The sequence below is a fragment of the Xenia sp. Carnegie-2017 genome, unplaced genomic scaffold, assembly GCF_021976095.1.
Source record: "Xenia sp. Carnegie-2017 unplaced genomic scaffold, XeniaSp_v1 HiC_scaffold_20, whole genome shotgun sequence".
Lineage (NCBI taxonomy): Eukaryota > Metazoa > Cnidaria > Anthozoa > Malacalcyonacea > Xeniidae > Xenia > Xenia sp. Carnegie-2017.
The window spans coordinates 6,437,328-6,465,138 of NW_025813483.1; the positions used below are offsets into that span (position 1 = coordinate 6,437,328).

Genomic DNA, 27,811 nt, shown 5'->3' on the forward strand with positions numbered 1-27,811 from the left:
TTGGCTAATTTAGATGTTATTTTAATGTAATAATCGTGTAGCTGACCCAATCACTTAGTCCTTGTATAAGCCAATATTCTCAATTTAAACAAGAATAAAATGTTTAAATAGGACTAAAACAACCAGGAGGCTGGCTCCGCTACTATTGAAATCCAAAGATCAAATTCCTTTTCGAACATACGTCGAATCTCGGTCAAATTGAACTATTTACAATTTAGATTAGAATTCGGAGTTTAAATTACTAAAAGAAAGTAACATAATTACATTCGTAAACATAAGCTGGAAACATAGATCAATTTCATGGCTCTAAAATTCATCTTTGAGGCAAACAATCTTTACCAGATGTTTGTCATTGTTTACTTAAACTCTCATCTTTCTTCACATTTAATGTTTCACTTTTACGTTACGCGAACGTAAGCGTCTCATTATGACATCTTGCGCCCTCGATGATGCAGGAGAAATGTTTACAGTTTCCATCTGGAAAAACAAACAAGAACTTTCATTTGCCGAGCATAAATCAAGTCGGGTAATTAGACTAGCTCAGAGCCCTACATATGAAAGAGCTGGGACACCGGAAGTAAAATTACATAGCGCCCGCCATTTTCCTCCAAAAGCCCGCAAATATGGAGTATTAAATGGGGAAAGACAAATTTTCTGTTGTGTTTTCTTATTCAAGAACAGACAGCGATCGCTACCTTTGGAATTAAGTTGTTCATAATAGTAGAAAACCAATCGATCACGATAAACCGACCAACTTATCAACCAATGAAGTGATCAATCAAAATACGTTTAAAGCCAGCAGATACAATACATCAAAGGAAATTTATTCCTGCATAAACACAGGAACCGCACCAACATAGGTATGCCAGCAAAACTTTACCGACTTTTAGACCAAGAGCGTCTTTCGCACACACGAGATAATCATAAAATCACTTACCTTGACGGCAAGAGGCGAATCAATTGGGGAAGAAATATCGATCTTTTTCAGCAGTTTTCGTCGCTTACCCTTTCCTTGAAAAAAAAGAAGAAAAAGTCAACTTTAAACAAAAAGGGCTAAATACTCGTAAACAAAGAAGCGACTGAAGATTTTATCATTGTTCAACTTCTAAACGAGGGACGTAGTCACGGGAAAGGGGCAACAAAGCGTGTGTGAACGTGTGTTGGGGGGACACTACCTCCGTGCTAGTCAGTAAATACTAAAATACCAAAAATATATCGATTGTATAAAGAAAATTATCATCAAGACTACAAGCTACAGTCACGTGTCCGTCTACAAAACCTCGAGTACCCCCGATCTCCCAGCAGCAAAAAGGATCAAAATATCCAACTGATCTCAAATCACAACTGTACCTGTCTTTGGTTTGTCTTTGTCGTCAGATGAAAAAGGAAATTTACTGAAGAGTTTCGTAGAAGCTCGTGTTTTACGCGGGTCAGCGTTTTCAGAGTTTTCCTAGAATACGATTAGATGTAATATCATCTACATGACAACATGACGTCATCAAGCAATATACGATAGCGTGAGACCAGACAGTCCATCGAACGAATGAGAAAAAAAGCGAAATGATGTTGAACTAATAAAGCCAAAAAGTGTTTTTAAATGTTGGTTCGGACATAGAATGAATTTCCAGATAATATTTTGAGGGTTTTGTTGACTTCTGACGTGAAACTTCGACAACTGATACGGAGTTTAGGGATTGTTTACTGGCAAATCAAATGCGAAATAACGTGTCCTTTAACACGACTCTCCGTATCATTTCTACGGAGGTATTTCTACTCCGTAGGAGTAGAAATACTGCTTCACTAGAAACCAATATGTCGCGATTACTAGGTGCAAGCAAACTAGCTATCTTTGGGTGGCTAAGCTCACGAATTTAAAGTTCTTCTGTATATTTTTTAAAGTCTTTCAATATGTGGATCATTCTGGCGGATGTTTTTCCATACACTGACCATCATTTTTATCATTAATTTTATTCTATCATATAGTTTTACGAAAGCGTCGAACATTTGAGAATCCTTTTCACTGAACAATTCAAATTGTGATATTTAACATTTTATCAGTCATCGGATGTTCTACGAAACTTATTTTATCGATTATTGATTATCGAGCAAATTTATGGAACATATGAAGAGCATATTTAGTACAACATGCCAAAACTGACTTTTGCTACTGTTCAGAAATCATTTTAACATACCTTCAAACCAGGCAATGACCCAGTCGAACCAGTAAATGCCTTTTGTTTCAAATGTTGCAATGTTGAGCTGCGAGTTTTCCTACATAAATATAGATCACGTGCTTCATTCATTACTTTGGATGAACTAATCTTTCGCTTTCTTAAATAGTAAAACAGAGACTTTGTCGTTGTAAAAATTTAAAATTGTTTTAAAAAGAGCAAATACTACATGGTGAATGGTGATTCTTAAAAGAGCTGTTAAAAATCATAATACTATAACCTACAAAGAACTGCTTTTAAAGCGTCCTTCACATAGTGTCTTTCAGCTTTAAAAACAGTTCTTTTAAAATTGTTGGGTTAGTGTTCTGGTTCCAAACAATTCTTTTAAGAACTATTACGTTATTATTTTAACCATTCACCATGGTATTTGCTCTTTAAAACAATTTTCAATCTTTCAATCGACTAAACTACATTGGTGTTGTAAAATGCAAGTAAATTCTAGTTTAGAACTATATCATAAGTTGTGGCCAATGGAAATGGAGTTAAACGTTCTAAAGTATGAGAAAAATTCTTACTTTTTAGACGCAGGAGTAAAATCATCTTCACTGTCATGTTTTATCTTCTTGTCGGAACAGATGCGCTGAATCTAATAAAAGTTGACAAATTCCTCAAAGCATATTTGAAAAAGAACATTTTTTTCAAAAAATTTCAATAACAAAATTCAAAAACACAAAACCGCCATAATTTTTTGTGCTTATACATACAATCAAAAGCTCAGTTGTTGAAAGAACAGAAATTTCCATTAAAGTAAGTTAACGTCACAAACGTAATAAAGACCTTCTAAAGTCCAACCAACACTGATCCTTCCACTTAAAAGCCGTGAAATCAAACTGGGCGAAGAGCCATTATTAAGTAAAAGCGTAAGTGCCTGATCAAAGTGTTCATGCAGTTAAATTTTCATGTACTTTTTATAGCCTTAATGAAAAATTCAGATGTTTTCAAGCAATGTAATATATTTATGTCCATTTTACGTTGAGTGGAAGTGGACTAATTTCAACACCAAAAGTTCTCTTGTGCGAATTTTTTTTGACCGCCATGTTTGCTCATTTGATGTCATAAGTAGTACGGAAGTCGCCAAACTAATAGTAATTTCTTTTGCCTTGCTGAAAATGTGTACTACTTATGAGGTCAATTTAGCAAACATGACAACCAAAAAAGTTCGCACAAAAAGAACCAAAAATCGCCACTTTTGAAGTCTATAAAATCATTCTGAAAAGAGAAAATTTAACTCTGTTTCCATAAAAATGATGTCGAGAGCAAGTATTTTTGAATAAGCAAATAAAACAATGCATGAAAATTTCAATGCATAAGCACTTTAAGTAAAAGTGGAAGTGGAAGTGCATTAAGTAACCAAAAGTCTTTGGTTCAAGTTGAAGTAAACTGAATAGATTTCAAAATTTGAAATGCGATGTCAAGCGTAACACATAATGCTCGTCCAATTTCTAACGTCAAAATGAATTACTGCAGCACATTTTGGAAAAAAATTACATTTCTAAGCCCCTTAGAGATCAAAACAAATTCATAACCAAACCAACGGTTTTTTTCAGAGAATACTTTGAATTGAATATGAAAAAAAAGCAGAAAAATTCCCGCAAAACCATATTTGCAATAACATCACAACCAAGCTTTGGTTCCGATAGTTCTAAATAGTTTCATTTACCTCTTTAAGCGTGAGGCTACTGCTCGTCCGTTTCAACGCACGACTTTTACCGCCAGTTTTCTTCCCAGAATTCACTAAACCCCTTCCTGTGATGGGAGTTACATCAATCTCCACACGATCACTTCGCGGTGATGAATTAAAGCTCTAAAAAAGAAGAAAATCCTGAGTCGTACATGTTATTCTTCATTTCAAGCACTGGAATATATCCTGAACTTTGTTCTGAACCATTATTCTATCATCAGAGCTAACAAAAACGCTCTCAACATGTTGACTCAACATATTGAGAGCATTTTCACAACCTGTTGAGCGTTGGCTTTGAGCGTTGTTAAGAGAAGTTTGAACTTGGTCAAACTTTCCACTCGACAGCGCTCTACATTTTCTTTGTTCTCTGATCATCAAAGTGAAACTCAACATTGTTTAATGCGTTCGAGCAGTACACTCCGCAGTGTTGAGCTAAATCATGCGCACTGTGCAGGTTACATTGTTGCAATTTAGCTGGTCACTAAAACGTATATGTAGCTGTATACACGCAGTTGCTAGGCGTCGTGGAATATTTTATCCCATGATCCCACTTGTTCTCATTTTAAGCTCAACATGTTGAGAGCGTTTGCACACATCGCTTAACATCACTCAACAAACGTCAGACAATGTTGAGCGCATGTTGAGTGAACATGTTGACAGCGTTTGCACGTAACTTAAAATCACTCAACAAACGTCACACAATGTTGAGCGTATGTTGAGTGAACATGTTGAGAGTGTTTGCACGTAACTTAACATCATTCAACGAACGCCAGACAATGTTGAGTGGACATGTTGACAGCGTTTGCACGTATCTTAACATCAAAACATGCACAGTAATGCACCAGTCGGATTGGCATTGTGATATAAGGCATTAAAATTTCATCCTAGGGTGATTTCTAAAGGTCTTCTTTTCTTTGAGAGACCTCGTATAATCAGAGTTGCAAATAAGGTTGTATAAAAAAATCTAATAAAATGTTTTGTTGACGAACTTTTTACAGATTCATCGGAAACTCTGGAAAAATCGTACTTGAAATCAACAATATGAAGCAAGTTTCGTGATTGGTCGATGTCCTTTGAGCAAGTTTTGTGATTGGTCGATTTGCTTTGAGCAAGTTTTGTGATTGGTCGATTTGCTTTGAGCAAGTTTTGTGATTGGTCGATTTGCTTAGAGCAAGTTTTGTGAATGGTCGATTTGCTTTGAGGACACAGAAATCGCTTTAAAACCCCTGTTTTGCATCGGTCGTCATTTGTCATAACACCACAAATTCAGAAATGTTAACTTGCGATTGAAATTGAAGAGAACAGAAACATTGACTTGATATGTGTATTGCCTCACCTCAACATCGATTGGCTTGTATTCAAAGTCGCCGTTTCTGTGGAAAATAAAAATACAACGATATTCATATTGGGCTACCAAATCCAGCATATATCCACTAAAACTGAACAGCTTTCTGTGGAAGGGTACTTTATATCTACATCCAGTTACGAGGTCAGTCCGTGTACTCGACTAAGCTGACTACGTTTACACTGCGCCGGAGCGAAAAAGTGACGACAAAATTTGACTGCGTTTCCACTGTTCTCTTTTTGAGTTCTGTTGCAGTTTTGCGGATGTTTACACATAATGTCTCTTGATGTCAAAATTGTCAAATTTCATAACAATCAGACATAATCGAATACTCTTCAAACAAAAAATCGTAAGTGCAAATGGCATTTTTCCAAACTAAATGCAGTTAATTAATAAGATGTCAAAAGGGAATGAAACAGCGGGTTTTTCCTTGTGCTGTATCAAACGGAGGAGAATCTTCAATAATTCTATTCAACTCTCAAAGGTGAAAAAATGCAATTTTTCTTTGAGAAGTACGCCATCATTTCAGAGTGTTATGAAAAGAAAAACATTTATGAAATAAAAGATGTTTTTCGTGTTTGCACAGGCTTATGCAAACCGAGGAGACCTTTGGGAGAACTCGAGAGCAGATCAGTGCATGCCTGCGACTGAAGGTCGAGAGTTGCACCTGCTCGAGAGTTCTCACAAACCTCTCCTTTAATATTCTTCTAACGTGTATTCATGATTGATTTGCAAATTCTCTTTGATCGTTTTTCATAGGCTAATGCAAACACAGCTCTAGACCAATAAGCGCACGCGTTTCATTGTGTTTATTTTATAAATTGCAATGTTAAAGAGCTCCTCTCTTTTGTTGTATGAAAATATAAGCGTAAAACACAATATGAAATGCACGATAGCATCTTAAACCTCTATACATTTTTACTTTATACACACTGCAATATGGTAATGTCAACAAGACACACTGCAGTATTTCTGAGTATTCTTCAAAAACGGCTTCTCCTGTGTTTACTTTTTAGGGTTTTAGGGCACCCTTAAAGACTCGTGATACACCCCTGCCAGGGTAATGTCAACAAGACACACTGCATTTTTCTGACTATTCTTTAAAACGACTTCTCCTGTGTTTACTTTTTAGGGTTTTAGGGCACCCCTAAAAGACTCGTGATACACCCTCTGACAGTGTAATGTCAACAAGACACACTGCAGTATTTCTGAGTATTCTATAAAAACGACTTCTCCTGTGTTTACATTTTAGTGTTTTAGAGTACCCCTCAAAACATCGTGATATAAACCCCCCTGCCAGTGTCAATCACGTTCAGATAAGTGAATACTGATCCATACGCGCTACGAACATGACAACATCATAGAACTAAAATACATGGAACGCTATCTAAGGCAACTAACTGAAGCCAAACCTTACACCCAGGTGTAGTGTTTCAAGATTCTCTCGCGGAGTGAAAATTGATTGACCTACACACGCGTGTCTGGGTTTAATTTCGCGTGTCTGGGTGAAAGATTTGGCTACAAAAAATTATTAGACTTTTCTATTACAGGTAGCGTTCCATATATTTTAGTTCAATCACTTCAATGGACAATACTGAGCAAAATCGCTCTGTATTTTTACAAACATACTTACTCGTTGCTACTGCTACTTCCACTTTCAAATTGAAATACTTTGTGTTCCACATTGTCCTAAAGAGGCGGGAAGATAAATTGTGAGAAATCTGCAAACGCAAACAACAAAAAACAATGTACAGCGGTTACCAGTGTCTTGCCGCCATTAATTTTTTTCTCGGATTTCAACGTCTCCATCTCTTGCTTTAAATCGGCAACTTTTTCCTCATATGCCTTCAACGCAAGAGCATTTTCTTCTTCGATTTTTTTTAACTTCACTTCGTACTCTTTCTTCTTTGTCTTTGCGATAGCCAAGCCATCTCTCAATGCTTGTGTCGCGGTGTCTTTCTTTGTCGTCTCTTTCTCTAGATTTTGATGAAGTTTTTCCACCTCAGTCTCTAGTTCGAATATCTGAAACATGTAGAGTCTTGATGTAAAAGCAAACAATAGCACAGTACACTGCTTTAAATGAGATAACAAAGTAACCAAGGTTAATATCATAGAAAAGACACGCAAGGACTGGGAACGAGAATCTTTTATCGCATGCTATAAGCCCGAGCACAGTATCAGGCTGTCATCGATAGGTTGCGATGCGACAAAGTATAGAAAGAAGAGTCAGGCTCTTAATGGGTTCACTTACAATCTTTAACGCTAAGTTAGTCAAATACGAACCAGTATCCCCCCGTCTGCTCCTTTCCGTCCACACCATTGAACTGTAACAGATGGAAGGCTACATGTAATAGAAAATCCTAATAATTTTTTGAAGCGACGCGTGTCTGGAGGTCAATTTACGTGTATTGCACGCGCGAAGCTACACGTTATGCGAGACCTGTTGAATAAAGATGTTTTTCCCGAAGTCTATCTCTGATTCTGTTCAAAGAAAGAATATTTGTAGAAAGTATTGTGGCATTAAATGTGACGGGACTTGATCTTTTTACCGTGAATTATGATGTTTGCTATTGAATACCTATTTCGATATGGAAAATATCAAAGTGTAGAAACTGTGAAAGACAATGACATCGTTGATCGTTCAATTTATACAAATCGGAAAAATTTCAGCAATTACTTGTTTATTTTGAAAGGATTCAACTGGATGTATTCAATAATATACATGCTTCTCCATGAATCGTCTGACGTACACATATTTACAGAAGCCCTTAGTTGTGGAGGATGTGACGAGTATTATCATATATTATCTAATTTATCTTTTAAAACCAAATCTCGTGTAAGTTTGAACTAAAAATTGCGTTTTTCTTTAAATTTGTACGTCAACGGAAAAACGCTAAAAATAATTGTTTGGGGTGAAAATACATTTACAAAACTGATGTTTGCTTAGAATTTTATGTGCTTAGCTATGCTACTTTGAGACAAAAACTCTTTAGTTTTTGGCACATTTAAAGACATACGTACCAAAACAAACAACAGCAAAATGCCTTCGAGTTATGCTTGGCTATGGCTTCCTTTTCAAAAATGTAATTGTCAAAAAGTTGTGTATACTTGGTGTTACGTCTTATTTGTGAAGTTAGGTTTTGCCAAATTTTGTTCTGGAGCTTCGTAGTTTGTACAAAGTATTTTACGCTTCTGTCTATCGGCCGTGTGTTTACACAATCGTGGAAAGACTGGGCGCTACTGGCATCAAAATATCGACTGACGTAGCCTTCCATCTATTTAGTTCCATCTATTTGGTCCACACGTTACTACATTAAGTGACAACCGACAATGAAGAGTTTTTGACTACAAATTTTATCATAGTGGTTTTGATTGAAATGTTAAGGCAATTTAAAATGATTAAATAACTTCTTTAATAGAATTGTGCTGTTCTATTTTCTATTTTTTTTTGCTCAATATGCAACTTTTGTTAAATATGCAAATGACATGGTATGACGTCACATTAAAATTGACGACCTTTAAAATGTTATTATGCTCTGTGATGTTATAACGATTCACTTGCATAATGAATAAAGTTAAATGTATCTGGTAAAAAAGTAAAATAAGTCAATTCTACTGAAGAGGTTATAAAGTCACCTTATATGCTCCTTACAATACAATCAAAAAAATTTGTGGTAAAATTTCGTGTCAAAAACACGTTGTAGATCAATCATTGTTAACCACAATGCAGCGCGCCCCGCTTGTTTGTATATATTCGAGCTAAACATGATAATTTATTCCATCACATTATGTTCCTGTATTCTTCGTACAACTTCGACAATAATTAAAAGTGTGTGTTTCCAACATTGAACTATATTACATGGAACGCTACCTGTAATAGAAAACCCTAATAATTTTTTGAAGCCAAATCTTACACCCAGACACGCGTGTGTAATCAATCAATTTTCAGAATCTCGAAACACTACACAGGCGTGTCTGGGTGTAATTTCGCGTTTCTGGATGTAAGATTGGCTTCAATTATTTGCTTCAGGCAGCGTTCCATGTATTTGAGTTCAATGGTTACCAAATACGATAAATATGATAATTTATTCCATCACACGATGTTCTTGTACTCTTCGCACAACTTCGAGAATAGTTAAAAATGTGTGTTTCCAAATACCAAGTATTTATTTGATTACCAAGTTTTGGTGTTCCTCTTTTAGGCATGTTTTCAACCGTTAAGCTTGCCATAGTTTTGAATAGTTATTTGCCTACCGCAACAGATACGTTTATGAAAAATATCACTAGCAAGCCACTGAAAATACTTTTGTGATCCAAAAACGACACAAATTTTTATACATCCACAAAAGATGCATAGAGCATCCACGGATTACAAACTGATACATCGTTTGTCTATTTATTCAACCAAGAAAATGGCCGCGAAGATTATTTGAGCACGCGTTGCATTGTGGTTGACAATGATTCTTTAAATTCACGCACCTTGATTTTATGCAGTTCACTCTGTTCTTCCAAGTCGCCATTGGTTTTCCTCAATTCTTTCATGACGTCATTATCCTTATGTAACCGCTCGATTTGCGACGACAGATCAGCTATTTCTTGAACTTTTGAGGCAAGGTCCACATCCATTTTTGCCACGAGGTTTTCTTGTTCTGCAAGACCTTTCTTCAGTATGACATTTTCTCTTGCCCTTTTTTCATCAGCTAAAGAGTTAATTAGATGAAGTCAGTTTGAAAAATAAAAATAATTGTTATCCTTAATCCTTCGTTCACCGCGCACGATCGTGAAACCAGTGCACTGTCTTTGTTAGTTGGATTTAAATCTGGTTTCGTAAATGTTACGTGATGAAATTCGATCTCTTTCCAAAAAACTTTCAAGGACATATTTTGAAAAATTTAAAGATGAAGACGACCTTGAATTGCACACAAAGCACAACTAATATAAAGTCATTAAAAACATTATCAAACTAAAAACAAAAGAACTTTTTCAATGGATCGACAGCAAATGGCGTGTTTTCGTATGACTTGAAAGCCGCCATGTTGGTAGGTTACTTCAGAGTTCTGACATTTAGCACTCGAGTTACTTTTTGTGCAGTAAAGATACAATTTCAACTTTCAAAAGAAAGTAGCAAGATGACAAGTTTACGAAAATTTTATAAAATTATATTAAATTCGAGCATTTTCAAGCACATGTTCATAAAATCAAGCACTTTTTAAAGGTCTCGAGTTTTTCTACCTAAATTCAAGGACATTCAAGTTTTGTACGAACAATGTGAAGTTGATTTAAGCATTGCCGTGGACATACTTGCACCAAGTCTTCTGGAAAAATTTTATCATGTTTAAAGATTAATATTCGCCAGTTGACGATATACATTCTTCATTCTTAAATTGATATATTATTTGCAAATTCAGCAGTATTTGCAGGTTCAAGAGCTTAAAATTCCACTTCCGTGTGCAAATACTTTTCGACTCGCAAATAATCTATCAATTCAAGAATCAGGAAAATGAATCCTCAAATAAAAAATTTCAACATAACATATTTCGTAATTGGGGAAATCAAAATTGTTTTCAGAAGAAATCAGAAGAGCATTAATATATTTATATTCACACACACATCCCAATCAGCGATCAAGTCCCCTCCCCCTGCTCTACACAGACTTGGTGCAAGTCTATGGCGAAGTCAGCCCCAAACTTTTAGGTCCTGCTTTGTAAATTTCAAAACATCATCATTCATTTACTTAGAAATTTCTTGTTTTGCATGACCAACATAAGAGGCTGACCAAGGCACTGTGTTCAAGTCATTCAAGTTCTTTACAGGAAAAAAATATTGTTTTTGCAGAGCCAACATCATAGGTTGACCACGTTACTGTGTTCTAGTCAGTCGAGTATCAAGCCCGAAAGTTTAGGTCGTGCTATGTAAAGTTTAGATCATTAACATTATTCATTTCTTTAGAGATCTTTTTTTTTACAGTGAGTGAAGACAGAAAAATTAACATAGCACGACCAAATTCGCGGGCTGGCCACGCCACTGGTTCAAGTCATTTAAGTCCTTTTTAGTAAAAAAAAAAAACAAACAAAATCCATGTACACAAAAACCGACCTTTCGAAAGTTCAGCATAAAGTTTTTGTATTTTTTCTTTTTCATCGTCGAGTTCGGGAGTGCGATCGTTTTTGCGTTCGGAAATTGTCTTCAGTTCATTGCGAAGTTTACCACACTCCGCTTGCAGCGTTCGTACTTCATCTTCCTTGCAGCGGACTGTGTCATTCAACGAGTCCAATTCTCGATTGCGCTCGCTGACAGACGCTTGGACAAATGAAAGATCGCAAAGAGCCTGAAAATAAATAGTAAAGAGTAAAAAAGAAAACAAAAATGTGGCAAATGATAAGTTTGTTTTCCACTTGGCGGAATTTTTCGAATGCAAAATTCATTGCCACATGATTGGCTCTCACAAAATTATGACGACATTATGTACCAATCAAGCGCCGAATCAGCTATTCCGCGTGAGAATTCGGTCAAAGGAGCATGAAAAGAACATAAATCCTTTCAGTACATGGGATTTTCACCCAACATGGCGATCGATGAAAACACTCTATTGTTATCAGCGATTTCAAAGCCGGCTAAGATGCATTTCTAGCAAAGTTTTCGGTTCATTCCCCCCATTCAAATGCTCTACTGTTATAACAAACATAGAAATACTGGTTTGAAAAGTTCGACATAAGTTTAAACATTAACAATTTAAAGTTGCTTTTACAATATCCAAGCCCACATCTCGCGCGTGGCTAAATGCAGAATAACATGACCAAAAAACACACACGTGATTGGAAAGCACGCACACGTGATAGGAAAGCACACGCACGTCGCCAAAAAAAACACATGTGAAAGAAAAAACTTTTCCTCCACGTTTTGCTTTCGAAACAAGCATCAAAGCAAGCGACACAAATAATTTTCTCATTGGGGAGTGGGGGGAGGGGAAGTTAGCATTGTTAACCTGATCAAATTTAGCCTGTATCTCTTGCTTTCCGATGAGAAGTTCCTTCAATTGTTTCTCATTGGATTTCTGACAAAGATTAAATTCTGCAACACTTTTCTGTAAACGTTCATCCGTCTTGAAATAAATAAAACACCCTTCGTGAACAATTAGTTGTACAGGTGAGGAGGAGATGCACATTTCACAAAAACCAAAAGAGTTTGAATACTAAGCAGTTTATGAGTACAACAGGAAGTTAATTGAAAGTTTTCAAAGATCCTCCCCGCCCAAATTCGAGCAAGGCTCAAAATAACGCCCTAAATGTGTTGGGTCAAGTTGACAGTTTAATTTCATTTTAGCTCGGTCAAAGTCTGTTTTTGACCTGTCGTCACTACACATGATTCACATGTCGTCACTACACATGATTCTCATGTCGTCACTACACATGATTCACATCATTTCTCGTGTTTGACGTTCTAAGTGCTTATGACATCACATTGCATCATTACAGTGCTTTTGGGCAATGATGTTCATGTGGCGAAATTGGCCAACACTTATAATAAAAATTTAGGTGTTGATGGATGAGGCAAACGATTTGATCTGAACACTACATAAACATACAACCCAAGCAATCGATCCAAGTTCAAGAACAAAATACGTACTATGTATGCATGGAAGATCTGAAAACGTGCCCCGTCAAAATGACATGTACAATAAAAAAATTGGCCGGTTCATGGGCATCTTTTCGCATTCATTGTCCGTTGATCGGCCGTTGTTTTGAGCCCTTGAGGCAAACACAGTCAATCTTCAAGTTTTATAAAGTGTTTTACAAATAAATTTTGTAGATAAATTACTAAATTACATAAAACTTTGTGCTGACTGCGACATCTTACTTTTTTCTGTGTTTCCTCCAAGCTTTTTATGTTTTTAAGCAACTCAGCAACTCGTTCCGTTTTGTCATCTTCGATTTTCTTTATTTCGATTTCTTTCAATCGAATTGACTGTTTCAGCTCCTGGAGGAAGAAAAAAACGACGACAATTTAAGAACAACAGCAAACAATGAACTGTTTCCTCCGTCGAAATCATCTAAAATGATATCCAGTTATTGTGATGTAATTCTCAATGTGCAACATTACGTAATTTGTTATTATTGTGATGTACTCAACTTTATAATTATAGTGGTGCAATTCTTTATGTACACCATAAATTAAGTAAAATACAGGACGAGGAGGGATGAGTAAAGACATAATTGATTGGTCAAGGAGGAGCCCAGACGGGGAATCGCTGAAGACAAAAATTGTCCAGCAATGCATATTGTGTGCAAGTCCAAAAGTCAAACAAAGATGCAGAAAACTTTAACAAAAAATTAAAACCTCGATTTCGCTGTTAAACTTCAACGTTTGCTCTTGGATTTTTTCCTCGTTTTTCCTAAACTCTTCCATTTTTTGTCTTAACATTTCCTCATTTCGACCAGACTCTTCCAACTTCGATTCACACTTTTCCATTTCACATTTCAGACTGTTCCTTTCGTTAGAAAGAATCGAAATATCCTTCTGTGTCTCCTCCTCCTTCGAGCTAAGGATTTGCAACTCCCCTTCGACGAATCGTAAATTCTCAATAACTTCTTCTGTTTCTTTCGTTTTGTTCAACAGCATTGACTGCTTTTCCTTTAGTTGGGCGCTCAACTGAACAATCGTGTTATCTTTTTCTCTGACAATAACTTCGGAATCATCGAAACGCGATACTCTTTCTCGAAGTTCAAATAATTCATCTTCTTTATTTTTCAAATCGTCTCTCAATTCATTCACGTTCTTGTCCAACTTAGCAATCGTCTTATTTTTCTCAATAAGCTGAGAATTCTTTTGATCTAAAGCTGCAGTCGAATCTTGAAGTCGTTTCTCCAGTTGCTTCACGACGTTATTGGTAGGGGTGGAGGGCCGCTGACCAGCACGTACAGTCTTCGCCGTAATCAACTGTGTAGGGGTGGAAGGCGGCTGACCAGCACGTACAGTCTTCGCCGTAATCAACTGTGTAGGGGTGGAAGGCGGCTGACCGGCACGTACAGTCTTCATCGTCATCAATTGAGTATTTTTTCCAGCCAAATCAATTTTTGTGTCTTTCAATTCTTTCTCAAGCATTTCAATTCGTTTTCCTCGAGATTTTAACTCATTCTCTAAACTAAGACATTTTTCATGCGCCTCCCGGTCACAATCCGACGACATTATTTCCTTTTTCGCCATTTCATCCTCGAGCGATACTATTTTCTTCTCTTGATCTTCAATAACTTTTCGAAGTTCGCAAAGTTCAATGTATTTCGTCTCCTTCAATCGTTTTATTTCCTCGTCATATTGTATAACTAGCTTCCCGTCATCGTCATGTTCCGCTTTCAAATCTGCAACCCTAAGATCCGCAGTCTGCTGTTCCGTAACAACTTTCTCACGAAGTTCGTTGATTTTTTCACTTGCAGCACAATTTTCTGCCTCCAACTCATGCCGCATTTCGTTGAACCGTTTCTTAGCAGCTTCCCGTTCCGATACTCCGCGTTCCTCCAGTTCCTTCATCTTCTCCTCCAAATGCTGAACCGAAATTCGCTCTTTTTCCAAATCCGCTATCCGCACTTGTTCAACAGAAAGCTTTTCATTCAATTCGGCAACTAATTCCGTCAATTCCTTAAAAAAACGAATGATATGGAGAAAAGCAGCGAATGACCGTTGAACTATATAACTGGAGCGCTACACAGACAGAAACATGCGTGTACTTGCACTAAGTCACATTACATTTTACTGTCAGACACGTATTTTAGCCAAAGTTCGCAAATGAACTTTATTTGGATCGTGCGTGGAAAGATTGGAGCTAGTTGAACTGTTTGCTTCAAATTTTGGCGGGAAATAGCCGTTCAGTTCAACGTGCATAAAACACTGACAACAATATTGCTTGAAACCATCCATCAAAACGACTTACTGCGTTCTTCACTTGTTCCTGGCGCAACAAAATACCAGAAACATCCTCCTCGTTATCATCTTCCACGCGCTCCTCCACACGCGGACGTTTCCTGGCTTTCTTCACTGATTTGGTAAGAATGTCAATTCGCTTTTCGTAAAGCTCTTCTGTGGCACGCTGTTCTTCTATCGCACGGTCACTGATAAATTTGAAAGTTAAAAACAATTACAGGTTTGTAGATGAAGAACGTCGAGGTTAGTATAGTCCTGAGAAGGACTGTTTTTGTTGTTGGTGACTGACGTTTCGACAACCTTAACGGTAGTCATCTTCAGAGTCAAATGAAGAGTAAACGTCAGGTCACAGAATAGATATTTTAACAGAAGGTCCACTCGTGTCGGAACCTTTGATGTCCGTACCCCCCCCAACTTTTCTGAAGCAATTTCTAAAGCAGACACGCCTTCCAGTAAGATACTTCCGCTAGACCGCAATAGAAAATATAGAGGTTTTACAAATATATCATTTTGCACTACAAAAGCTTGGAGCCTTATCTCCTTCGCCAGATGATGCCTCTTTGTAAAAATTTCGGCAAACTTTTGCTTTAAACGTGAATTATTAGTAATTAAAATAGCATTCTCGTGCAATACCTTTCCATATTGATTTTGTGGAAGTATCTTGCTGTGAAGTTACGCATGCGTAGTGAAAAAATACGCCACGATTTTAGCCGAGTGGCCTTCTGTTAGATGTCTATTCTGTGGTCAGGCTAGCCGTATTTGTTATTTGGTTCTTACGTCATTGTATTGTGCGTACAGGAAATGTGTGGGTGTCAATTGTGTAGGACAATATATTGTCATTGTGGATTAGTGTGAAGTGTAATGTTTTTAGTTGCTCGTTTGTTTGAATTGTGAATAAGTCGTTTGTAAGGTGCCTGTAACTGCTGTGATATGTTCAGGGTGGGTGGGTGTTGACTTGACGTTTACTCCTCATTTAACTCAGAAGGGGACTACCGCTAAGGTTGTCGAAACGTCAGTCAACAACAACAAAAACAGTCCTTTTTCAGGACTATACCACCCTGGACGATCTACATCTACAAACATGTAACGAAACTGCCGAGTTCAAACCATTTACTTTATTAAAAACAATTCTAGATACACAGTGTACACTGATTAGTCGAGGCACTGATCAATTCAAAAATTACTAGCTAGTCAAGATACAGCGCGTGCTAAGACAGGTCAAAACCATTGTCAGGAATCAGACGAGCCCAAGATTACTGAGTCGCTTTTTCAACTAAGTTCCGATGACATTTCCCATTCAAAATCCTAAATCCCACCTCCGAACTTACTTGTACACTTTCTCTATCTCAACAAGTTGTTCGGCCATTTCCTGGGAAACCTCTTGACGAATTTTGACTTCCATATACGCCAATTCTTTCTTCGCATTTATTATCTCAGTTTGAAGTTCTGCTACAACTTTTTCGTAGTCTACCTAGAAAATACACAACAACGACGGCTACTATGAGTCGTTGTAAAAGCTCTTACTTCCTCTCTCATCAAAGGACGACTCTCGCGATCATAAGCTTGGATACAACACCGTTTTCTTCAATGTGCTTCACATTGGACATTCCATTATACGCTTTTACTTATCAAAAGCGCAGTAGAATATTCATTAACACGAAGGAGCAATCAAGAGCACTTGTCAACAATCAATAGCTCTTAATTATGTTGCATAATAATCGGGTCTATTCAAGTAGCATTGACGTGCATTCAATAAAATAAAAAAAAGGATAATTTAAAAAAGCAGACATTCAATTAAACTTACACATACTTTGTATGACAGAGAAATTCGGTGTTACAGTTGCAACAGATCATATACGACAGACTACTTCTGTTGGGACCGACAGCTTTCGTAGAAATAAAATGCATTCATGTTTTTATTTGAATGTCTGTTTTATCTTAATGATCGTTCCTTTGATTTCATTAAATGGACGTTAGTGCTACTTGAATGTTCCCGATTGTTATGCGGCATAAATAAATGCTATTGATTGTCAACAAGGGCACTTGATTGTTCCTTCGTGTTAATGAAATTTTCTTTTATCATTTCTAAAGCGTATTGTACTTTAAACCAATCATAAACCTGACCATATCGGCCGACAGAGACATCGACCCAAAAAACTATTTACCTGGTTAACAGGCGAAGGCGTTCTCAAACTTTCATCTATGACACCGCACGTCGAATCCAACGTTTCTCCGATCTTATTCCCAACTGGAGTGGCCGTAGATCCGTCGGCCCAGGCAACTGACGAACGAAGAACTCTTTTGGGAAGTCGTGGAGCACGATTATTGGGGATCGGAGCGGTTGGATGAGTACCATGAGCGATCGTAGTCACCTACGAAAATAAAAAATACGGTTGAATTTCACGAGGTGAATTAAATATTTTCAAAATGGTTACTGAACGCACCTTTTTGGCAATGGCAGAAAATTTCAGCGCATGCAAAGTCTCGTCAAAAGCGGAAGCACAAGGATTTACATTCACGATCATCGACGCTTTTCCTTTGCCGGAGAAAAATCCCTGAAAGAGGCGAGTAAGCTTGCTCTCGCGGAACGGAATGTTCTTTTGATTGTTCCTGAAATGAACACAAAAATTTGCGTGGAAAAATAAGCTATTCACACGTTCTATGATACAACTACGGTTGCAAGAATCGTACAAAATTTCAACCAAACACTGCCTTTTAACTCGCAATTCACAAAACTCCCATTAACTCGCATTTAATTTTAATTATTGTATCATGAAGGCAAACATCCATTGATTTCACGGCAAATAAAAACATTTTAAATGAAACTCAATACAAGCCATAGTCTAAATAAAGAAAATCATCTTCTTTTTGTTAACGGTGTAACGGTCTATGATTGCTTTGGCTACTTTGATTTTACACATGGTTGGGGCACACCTGGCCGGTAAATTACAGATAAAGATCTGTAGACAGATTATATAACAATCATCTATGACTAAAAACAAGCGCAGTCCACTCGACCAACAAAAGGAGTTCATACTTTACACCAATCAGTTGAACTTTCATCCAATAAGCAACAAAAATATCAAAATCTATCACGGTGATTAAAATTCTCATTATTTTTCTTCCATGGCAACGTCGACAAGTTAAAAAAGCACGTCGAAGCGAAATAAAAAAAGACAAAAGTCAAACGATACCCATACTTACGTATGATGCTGATTAAAACGGAGAAGCTCAACACATTTTCCCAAAGTCATGATTGACGTGTTGATGCTTCCCGCCTCTTTAATTCGTACTCCAGTATTTTTTGTCTTCGAATAGCGCTCAGATCCCGCAAGATCAACAAACGACAATCTAATGTAGAAACAAGAAAATTCTTCAATCAGTATAACAATTTTTGTTTCTACACAATTGTAAATTGTTTTGAATTACCTGCTCACTCGAGCCACGTGAGGTTCACCAGTATTCACTACACGAAGAATTTTCAATGTGAATATGCAGTGACTAGAAAAGGTCATGTACTTTATGTTATACAAATACAATAACTAGTGCAAAGCATTGAACGAAAATAAACGGAACGCTACCTGTAATAGAAAAGCCTGATAATTTCTTGAAGCCAAATCTTACAATCAGACACGCGTGTGTAGTTTAATCAATCTCCACTCCACGAGAGAATCTCGAAACACTAAAAACGCATGTCTGGGTGTAATCTCGCGTGTCTGGGTGTAAGACTTGCCTTCAATTATTTGCGTTGGTAGCGTTCCATGTATTTTCACATATAGTTCAATAGTGCTAAGTGAATTTTCAGGAAAACTACACGACGTAGCGTGCATTCATTGTTTTGCAGGCTCACAAAGTTGAGATATAAACATAAGCAAAAGCGCGAAGTGCATCTTGGTTGACACACAATCATTAATTGGTGTTTGCCGTTGAGCTTTAGCTTCTCGCAAAGCCAAGCACAACCCTTAAAAATTCCTGTTGAGCCGCCAGTGAAAATTGGACCCTAAAAACAAGCTACGAATAGGAACTATATAAAGAACCGTGCTACGTAAGTGCCGGCACAGTTCTTAATGTAAAAGAGTAAAATGTCAAGAGACAAAAACGTGAAAAAATGCATTAATACGAAATATATAGAACAGAAATCCTATCACACTGTTGGCGTATATAAAGACATCCCATATGAAAATTGATACAGTGGCGGATCTAGAGTTAGTCAAAATAAATTACTGCTGCACATTTTTGAATATATATTTACATTTCTAAGCCCCCCTCAGGACAAGTCCATTGGTGAAATTATATTCTTTAGAAATGCAAAACCAATAGTGCTTTTCTGAAAGTATTTTGAATTTAAAATTAAGCAGTTTTGATATATTTTGCTCGCTGCTGCTCGCTGTAACTACCACTAGATCCGCTACTGAATTGAAACATTTGGTGTACGCCAACCTCCTGCTTGAATGCGTGTTAAGTTTTGTACAAGCAATCTTCTGGTTCTTTCTACCAATTTTCAGCAGCTGCAGAAAATATATATTAAATGAATGTAGTTATGATAACAATAATAACAAAACAACAGCAATGATAAAATAAAAACAACAAAACGCGTGCGCTGATTGGTCTTTAGCTGTGTTTGCACTTGATCGGTGCAAATCAATCTAAGTTCTACCAAATCAATCAATCAAAGGGAATTGGCAAATCAATCGCTCGAAAATTGTAAGGCTAGTGATAAGTGTTTGCGGCAAAATAAAATCTTTTTTCACAAGTAAACGTTTGAGTTCTCAGTATTGTAGTCTTTCTTTCTCTGCAATTGTCCGCTTTTACCGCTTGTTTTTTTGCCACAAAAGGTGAATCAATCTCTTTTACTTTAAGCCCAATTCGTTTAAATATTCCCGCCATACAATCACACGCATTGTACAATAAAATGACGATGAACACACCGCGATTTACATCTTTATACGCAACTCTTAATTTTTCATTCGGAAGACTCCGTATGTACGGAACAGCTTCTTTTATCTTGTAGACTAAGTCATAAAATAACTCAAAAGGTTTCCCAGTGATAAAAAAAGTGCATAACGACCGTCTACATACGACAACACAATCTGAAACCTGTTTGCCATTACTTCTATAGGAAAGCATTTGCTGCTTCAGCGCAAGAAAGCTGCAACTTGCTTGAACTAATTGCGTTTTGAATCAACCAATGAATATTGCTAAATTGACAGGTATGTTGCAATGTTCAAGAAAATACAACATCCGGTTTGACATTAACAGTCATACGTACCTTACATGCTTCTTCTATGTTATTGATATGGATTTCAGTTAATCCTAAGCAAATAAAAACGGATAAAACGGTTTTCATTAGACTTTTAAAAGTTATAGAAACGTTTATTCAATAAAAGTAAACGCGTGATGTGGGGTGACAGAGAGAAAGGGGGATCTAACCTCAAACCACCAGAATATTTCATTATCATAGTAATTGAGATTTTGTCGATAGAAAGCTTTTTGCTCTAGAGAATCATTTCTGTCATTACGAACGAATCGGTTCATTGGAGTTAAGTAAGCAATTGATAATCAGAATTATATTACATATTATGAGGATTATGTAATGGATCATCCGGGCAATGTTTACGAATCAAGGAGATAATATTTAGAGCCACGTTCGTTGCTGAAACTATTTGAAATTAAGCAGGATTGAATCTAAGGAAGGAGTGCGCGCCCCTTCTAGGCTAAAGGTTCCAGGAGGGGGTATCAATTTTCCTAAAAATTACTAATAAACCAAACATATAAGCAAAAGGAGCTGTGATAAGCGTTTGATGGAGCAAACTTTCGAAAATCTCCCAATCATTAGAAAAAAATAGCAGGATTTAACAAAAAGGTCTTACATGCGATGGCCATTTGTAGCCACCGTAATATAGTCCAAACTAGAATACAACCTTCCCAAAAAAATTATTGTGGATCCATCCCCGTAAACAAGAATTTAAAGAAAAGTACGTTGAAAATCTTATGAACCAGGTGAAACAGTGACCCGAACGTCTTAAACAATGAGTTTCACTGTAATGCTTTGCGCGCTTAGCAAGCAATAGATAGCCATGAAAATGACGTCAAAATAGGTTTTTATTGCAGCAATATGTCTGCTTATACTACCATGTCTGGCCATTAACATCAAAACACGGTTGGTCAAAAATTGAAGAAGAAACAACGAGAGATAAAGGTAAAGAAAGACGTTATTTACAATTTGGTTGGCAGGAATAAATCCCATATAAACTAAGTACAACATATAGCGGAGATACGATACAAGAAGTAAACACAAGCGCGCAAGGCATTATCGAGATACTCAGTTTTTAACAGTTGATGGTGAGAACAAGTAAAGATACCTTTAATGTAAGGATTGCCATTTCTGTCATCACCAACTCTCAATATTCTCCTTTTCCCCTCTTTGGTCATTGAAATGGGTTCCAGCAAATCGTACACAAGCTCGTTATAGATCTCGGCAAACGATATCCATAAGGAAAATTGTATGGGACCTTGGTCATCGACGTCTACACTGGTCGCGTCGAGGAGTGTGGATAAGTCAATAATTTCTGAAATGTGAGAAATTATAACCATTTATAACCGTTATCCACTTTAAAGTGCCTCTATCAGCAAAAACTTTTATTTGCGATATTAATTCTAGGTCTAACGTCTAACGTATCAATGAAAAATTTTTCAATTTGGTCATATTGTCTTCTTGTTATGGAGGTTTAAAGTTGCTTTCAAATGGACGTTGTGCGTCGTGACATGAAGTCTGGGTCTAGTCAAATTCTGACGTCATACAAGTCCGTTGGTATATACGTATATCTTGTATTGAGAAATCCCTGCATAACGTCATAAAAGTAAGTCATTCCGGACTTTTCGAACAACAGACAAGGCGTTAAAAGAAGCATTTTTGCCAACTTAAAACAGTCATAAAAATGGAACGATTTGACAAACTTAAAAAACTTTCTCCGCTGATACGTTGGAGATCAACATATGTGCTAACAAATTTCTGCTCAAGACGATTGCCTTAACTACGCATGATCAATACAATGTTCAACATCGCCAAGGAAGATCGTTGAAAGCTTAACAATTCACAACTCGTATGCATTGCGCATGCAACTACCTCAGAAATTGTCCATCGAAGATACATATTAAAACAAAGAAATGTTGCATATGATTTCATATTAAGAAAATATTGTCCAATTTCCGAAGCTTCGATATAGTGATTTCCGTAGTACGAGAAAGGCTAGCTTGAGAGTTTAACTCTCTTGAGCGAAAGAACTAATTTTTTAAAGGCTCATAGCTCTTTTGTCAAGCAATCAAAAATAGCAATATCCAGTCGCCAATGTTTTGAATGCTTAAAAGGCTTTGAATCGGTCTTGCACAAAACAAACACGTATTTTCGCAATACAAACAAAAAAATGTCGCTGAGGGGGGTGGGTGTCAAAATTTATTCACATTATGTGCATATACGTCAATAGTTTTTCGAAGCCAAAATAACAGAAATCCGTAAGCTTATCGTCAATTGAATTTGAACACATTGGTTTTAAATATAAAAGCTGACTTGCCCCTAAGATAGAGACTGCGAGAAACGGAAATTCGAAGTAGCAAAACACATTTGTGTACGAAAAGAAGAGGGAAGTAGCAAAATATTGCATGTTTATATACCATGGGAAGGGAGAGGGGGGTGTTTAAATACGGAAAATTTTGAGCACGCACTAAAAGGGACGACCCAAAGATAAATAAATACTTCAACTCTTCTAAATTTTCTATATGCTTATACTTATAAACATATATATAAACGTATGAATATACCAACCGTCCAGTTGACGCGGGTCGTGAACAGTGGAATCTTGTAGCGACAAATCGCTAGAACTTATACTTTGATGGTAGGTCTAAAACATACGAAAAGCCTGGGTTATCATTATGAATTCACCCACAATTCGTGGTAAATTAAACAGTCCTTAAATATCTCACTATGTTTAAATCTTTTCTAATGGTAGCTATACAACAATACGGAGAACTTCATGAGAAGTTTACATTAGGGATGTGGTGGTGATGGTGGTGATGCTGTAGTGGTAGTGGTAGTGGTGGTGATGACATAGTGATGGTGGAAATGGTGGTTGGTGGTGGTGATGCAGGGGTGGTGGTGATGACATGGTGATGGTGTGATGGTGATGGTAATGGTGGGGGTGATGTTTTGGTGATGGTATGGTGGTGGTGGTAATGCCATGGTGATAGGGGTGGTAGTAATGGTGGTATGGATGATGGTGGTAAGGATATTGAGTTGATGGGGGTGGTGGTGATGCATTGGTGGCGGTGATGACATAGTGACGGTGGAAATGGTGGTGGTGGTGATGCTGAGTTGTTGGTGGTAGTGATGATGCAGTGGTGGTGGTGATGACATGGTGATGGTGGAAATGGTGGTGATGGTGATGTTTTGGTGATGGTGATACCATTTAGATAGGGGTGATGGTAATAGTGGTGGTGGTGGTAATGGGATTGTTAGTAATGTTGATTACTTCACTGCGGTTGTAGTGACACTCCTGAGCTTCTGTGAAATATGTGTATGTATGAAGGTTGCTTTATGAAAACAATACAACATATAATTGTACAAGAAAACAGAATATATTTATGTTCCCCCTGACTCAAATAGATACCACAGGTGCAATCTAATATTACATGGACTGCCATAATACACTGATTAAGAATCTCAAGTAATTAATGGTGGCTGGTTGTATAAGTTGACAATACAGGTTCAAATTATCAAATATGGTTAATATTCCCAATTCCAAGCATTCCCCACTCCACCCACATTAACACTTCATGCCCCCATTTTATGATATGTCTTGCAAATTGAACTCCTACTATTGTCTACATAATAATAGAAAATTTAATGAAAATGGTACAAAAGGCTGAAAATGAAAAGAATTCAGAGTAATAATGGATATTTCTATGACTCAGTCTTACTTTAATACTGCCTCTCACTAAAAGAACTCTGAATTACACAGTTGTTAAAACTTACTTTAGGAAAATATCATACTTTAGGAAACATGTCGAATTAAAATGTATACTACCTAGCTAAATATTAAGATTAAAAATAATCAAAAACGAGTGACCTAAACTCTGCAAGTTCTTTCACCAACCTGATTTCCATTTGTAGACTGTAAATATCTTTTTGAAAAAGTAAAGCTTTGTCTTTGAAACTTCAAATTCAACTAGTTATTCATTAAGACAGCTGTAACTCCAAATAACTTAAGCATTCTTATTCAATGTTTCAACTTTATTTAGTCATCATCAGGAATGATTAATATTACAATCGCATGCATATAATTATGTAATTCATGTAATTTGTCTTCTGTTAACAAGATCAAGTTACATGGAGTCTACATATGCTGCACATGCATGTAATTGTTATATAATCATTTCCAATGAAGACTAAATAAAGTCGAAACATTGAATCAAAATGCCTTCATTATTTGGAGTTACCATTGTTATGTAATTTATTAAAATACTCAAGAGTTTCTGATAACATAATTAAAACAAGGTGCTGTTATTTCTAAGTGTTTTCAACCAAGCAATTGTGTGAAAACTTTTATTGACATTCATAAGATATTTTGATGCTACCGTCTTACTAGCATAATGATATTATAGACTTAGTGTAATATTTATATTTGACTTACTGTCATATCGTTTAATAAGAGAAGATTTTTCTTCTTTGTGATCTCATTTTCTTCCTGAATGCTGCTCAGTTTAACCACATCACAGTACATCTTTGGCTTGATATTTGAACTTTCATAGTTTTGCTCCTTGATTGTGTTGAACAAGATTTTGAACGTTCTTGGCAGGATGCCTGCATTTTGACGATCCCCCAAAATAGTGTAGGTCTAAAACAAGCAAAGTAGAATTCCCAAATAGGATCCTGTCACATCCTATATCGCTCTTGGGAACCTTCAAGATCCCTAAGGCATCATTAATGGGTCGGAGGGATATTGAGTATAATAAGTATCCTAAGCTATGCATATGTCTTGTCAAGATCATGAAATGGCAGGGTCTACACTTTGGATTCTTTAAGATTGCACAAGATACTATCTAGATTGGGTAAGATTCTGCATAATCGTTAATAAAAATAAATTTGCAGATTATATAAAGGATTGGAGACAGAATTTTCTTTGGTGGTGTTTTTGTTCACATATAGTGGCCAACTGATTTCTTTTGAATGCAAATCAGCATCCAAAAGAAATTAGTAGGGCACAACTGAATAAATAAATAAACACTCCCTCCCTCCCTCCAAAATGAACATTCTCGCATTGACCCTGACTTTGCAGGATACAGGATGAGATCTTGCTAAGTAAATTTCAAAACATAATCATCATTTTGTAGCAAGTGAATTGATATAAACACAGAAATATTGCAGAGAAACAGCAAATTAAAGGTTTACATACATATACTATTGTTCACAAGAAACACCCCTCCCCCTCCCTCCTATTAGCAACAATGTAATAAATACATACATAGTAATAGTGTGGCCATGTATGCATATTTTTATTAGAAATTCTAGTTCTGAATAGGCCACAAGAGCTTAGATTCCCGCTCCTGTTTTATATTGTTGCAAAATGTAGATCGTCCAGGTTGGTATAGTCCTGAGAAGGACTGTTTTTGTTGTTGTTGACTGACGTTTTGACAACCTTAGCGGTAGTCATCTTCAGAGTCAAAACAACAACAAAAACAGTCCTTCTCAGGACTATACCAACCTGGACGATCTGCATTTACAAACATGTAACGATACTCCAGGGTTCAAACCTTTTACTCTAGACATTGATTGTTTTTATACATACAGTCATAAAATACAAAAATATTCGCATAGTGGGAGTATAAATCACATTGGCCACGTTGCTGCCAGTGTGAACTAGATGTTAACACTCTTATATTGGAAAAATTATACAAAATCTGGATGGAACTGGAGTCATCCTTGCAGTCCAAGAAACTGCTCCTTAAAAAATTGATAAAATGAGGTGTTTCTGTTTCTACGATGCAATATCAGAGCCTCCACAGCCAAGGTGCTTTATTGTCGACAACTTCTTATACATTCAAAAGTCAAAAATGCAGTCCATCACCTTTTATTATCTAATGAAATATTTCACACTATTTGGTAGACAGTTGTCAACAATCCTTTTACTTCAACAAGGATGCAAACAAACATACAGGGGAGATTGTAGTTACATATACTTGTCCACAAATTATTTGTCCATTTCACAGACAAAAGAAAATGGTGTTGACAAAAATTGTTTTCCATTATTGCAAAGGAAACCACAAGTCATTGACAACAAAGATTTTAAATGTTTAATTTATTAGTAGAGAACAACTTAAATCACAACATGCATTTGTTGGGTGTTGACTCTGAAAAGTGGACAACAACAAAATCCCTAGTTTGTGAAGGCCCTCGGACACACAACGAGTTTGACAGTAAAGGAAAAATTTCAGCCACTAGTCTATAATGCAATGAAGAAAAAATTACTGCAATTAAAGATCACCCCGGCTGAAATATCTCCTAAGTAACCATGCATTAAAATCAATTTTCATTTCTACTAAAGATTCGATGACCTATTCACACAGTTCACATTTGAGTCTTTGTAATGTGCACTAATAATTACTAACGCATATACTAACCTTGCCAGCATTGGTTATGCCATAACTGAAAACCAAACAATTTTGCCCGTTGATAAAATCCTTCACTATATCGAGTGAAGTTTCTTCGAAAAACCGCTTTTGATTTGTTTGGGGTCCAAATACCCTCGAGAATGTAAAACGTTGTATGGTTTCGCCAGTCACAGCATTCCTATGATGGTGCTTGAAATTGAACGAGGATTTCGGTGGATGTAAGCCCACTGTTCGCTCGTTCTCAATTTGCAAGCAATCCTGCGATTCGCCAGCCTCGACTTCTTGATCCGTCAAAGGTCTAACTCGTAGATATACCTTGATCGGTTCTCTTGAGTCCGCGGCTTTTGCCGTTTTCAACACATCGCTAATCGTTTCCACAGTCTCGAAATCGTCGAGGAGTTTTTTTCTTATTTTGGAGAGGTTATTGTCGTCTTCTTCAACATTATTAAAAACACACTCACTGTGATCCACTAGATGTGTCATTACTACAATAAAATGTAGTCAAAAATTACCAAAAATACTAGTTATATATTTTGATAGAATTTCTTGGTCCTTCCTTGCACTTGTGTTTTGTCTCCATTTGAAAATTACGAACGCAATTTCTGCTATCCTGATTGGTCAATTTGCCTAGAACCAGTAATCATGTGCAAATTCTTGAAGACTGGTTCGAGTTAATTGTGCAAGTTCGCGCATGCGTGCAGAGTAGCCAATTCCAGTGAACTCAACATTTAAATAACTGGAATGATAACGACAATACATTTTATAGATATAAAATTGAAGCCAAAGTCCTAGTCTCTTGCGCGGTTTGTACGTCAATTTCATTCCCCTGAGTGCCAAACATACACGCCCATTATAAATTTGAAAACAAATTGCAAAAGCATAAACATATAAACAACATTACGACAAACAACACACGAGGCCAACTCTTCGCAAAATGTTATTTTTTACAGCTGAAACTTTATTACAGTGAGTTGA

The 27,811-nt window shown here is 36.7% G+C and overlaps 1 protein-coding gene across 1 annotated transcript; it reads right to left on the minus strand.

Moving 5' to 3' along the window:
* Positions 1 to 27,412, minus strand: LOC124442221 (kinesin-like protein KIF20B). The gene is made up of 26 exons (XM_046992710.1): positions 26,846 to 27,412; positions 24,859 to 25,062; positions 22,995 to 23,070; positions 21,535 to 21,741; positions 20,442 to 20,485; positions 19,613 to 19,680; positions 18,602 to 18,673; positions 18,377 to 18,523; positions 17,617 to 17,782; positions 17,338 to 17,544; positions 16,501 to 16,643; positions 15,183 to 15,360; positions 13,595 to 14,890; positions 13,115 to 13,234; positions 12,243 to 12,359; positions 11,354 to 11,585; positions 9,737 to 9,957; positions 7,019 to 7,279; positions 6,891 to 6,946; positions 5,249 to 5,285; positions 3,892 to 4,035; positions 2,747 to 2,817; positions 2,193 to 2,271; positions 1,351 to 1,450; positions 938 to 1,011; positions 1 to 477 (listed from the first exon to the last, which is right to left on the minus strand). The coding sequence occupies exons 1-26, from the start codon at positions 27,317 to 27,319 to the stop codon at positions 385 to 387; spliced, it is 4,887 nt and encodes a 1,628-aa protein (XP_046848666.1). The 5' UTR covers positions 27,320 to 27,412; the 3' UTR covers positions 1 to 384.
* Between the last annotated feature and the right edge of the window lie 399 nt (positions 27,413 to 27,811).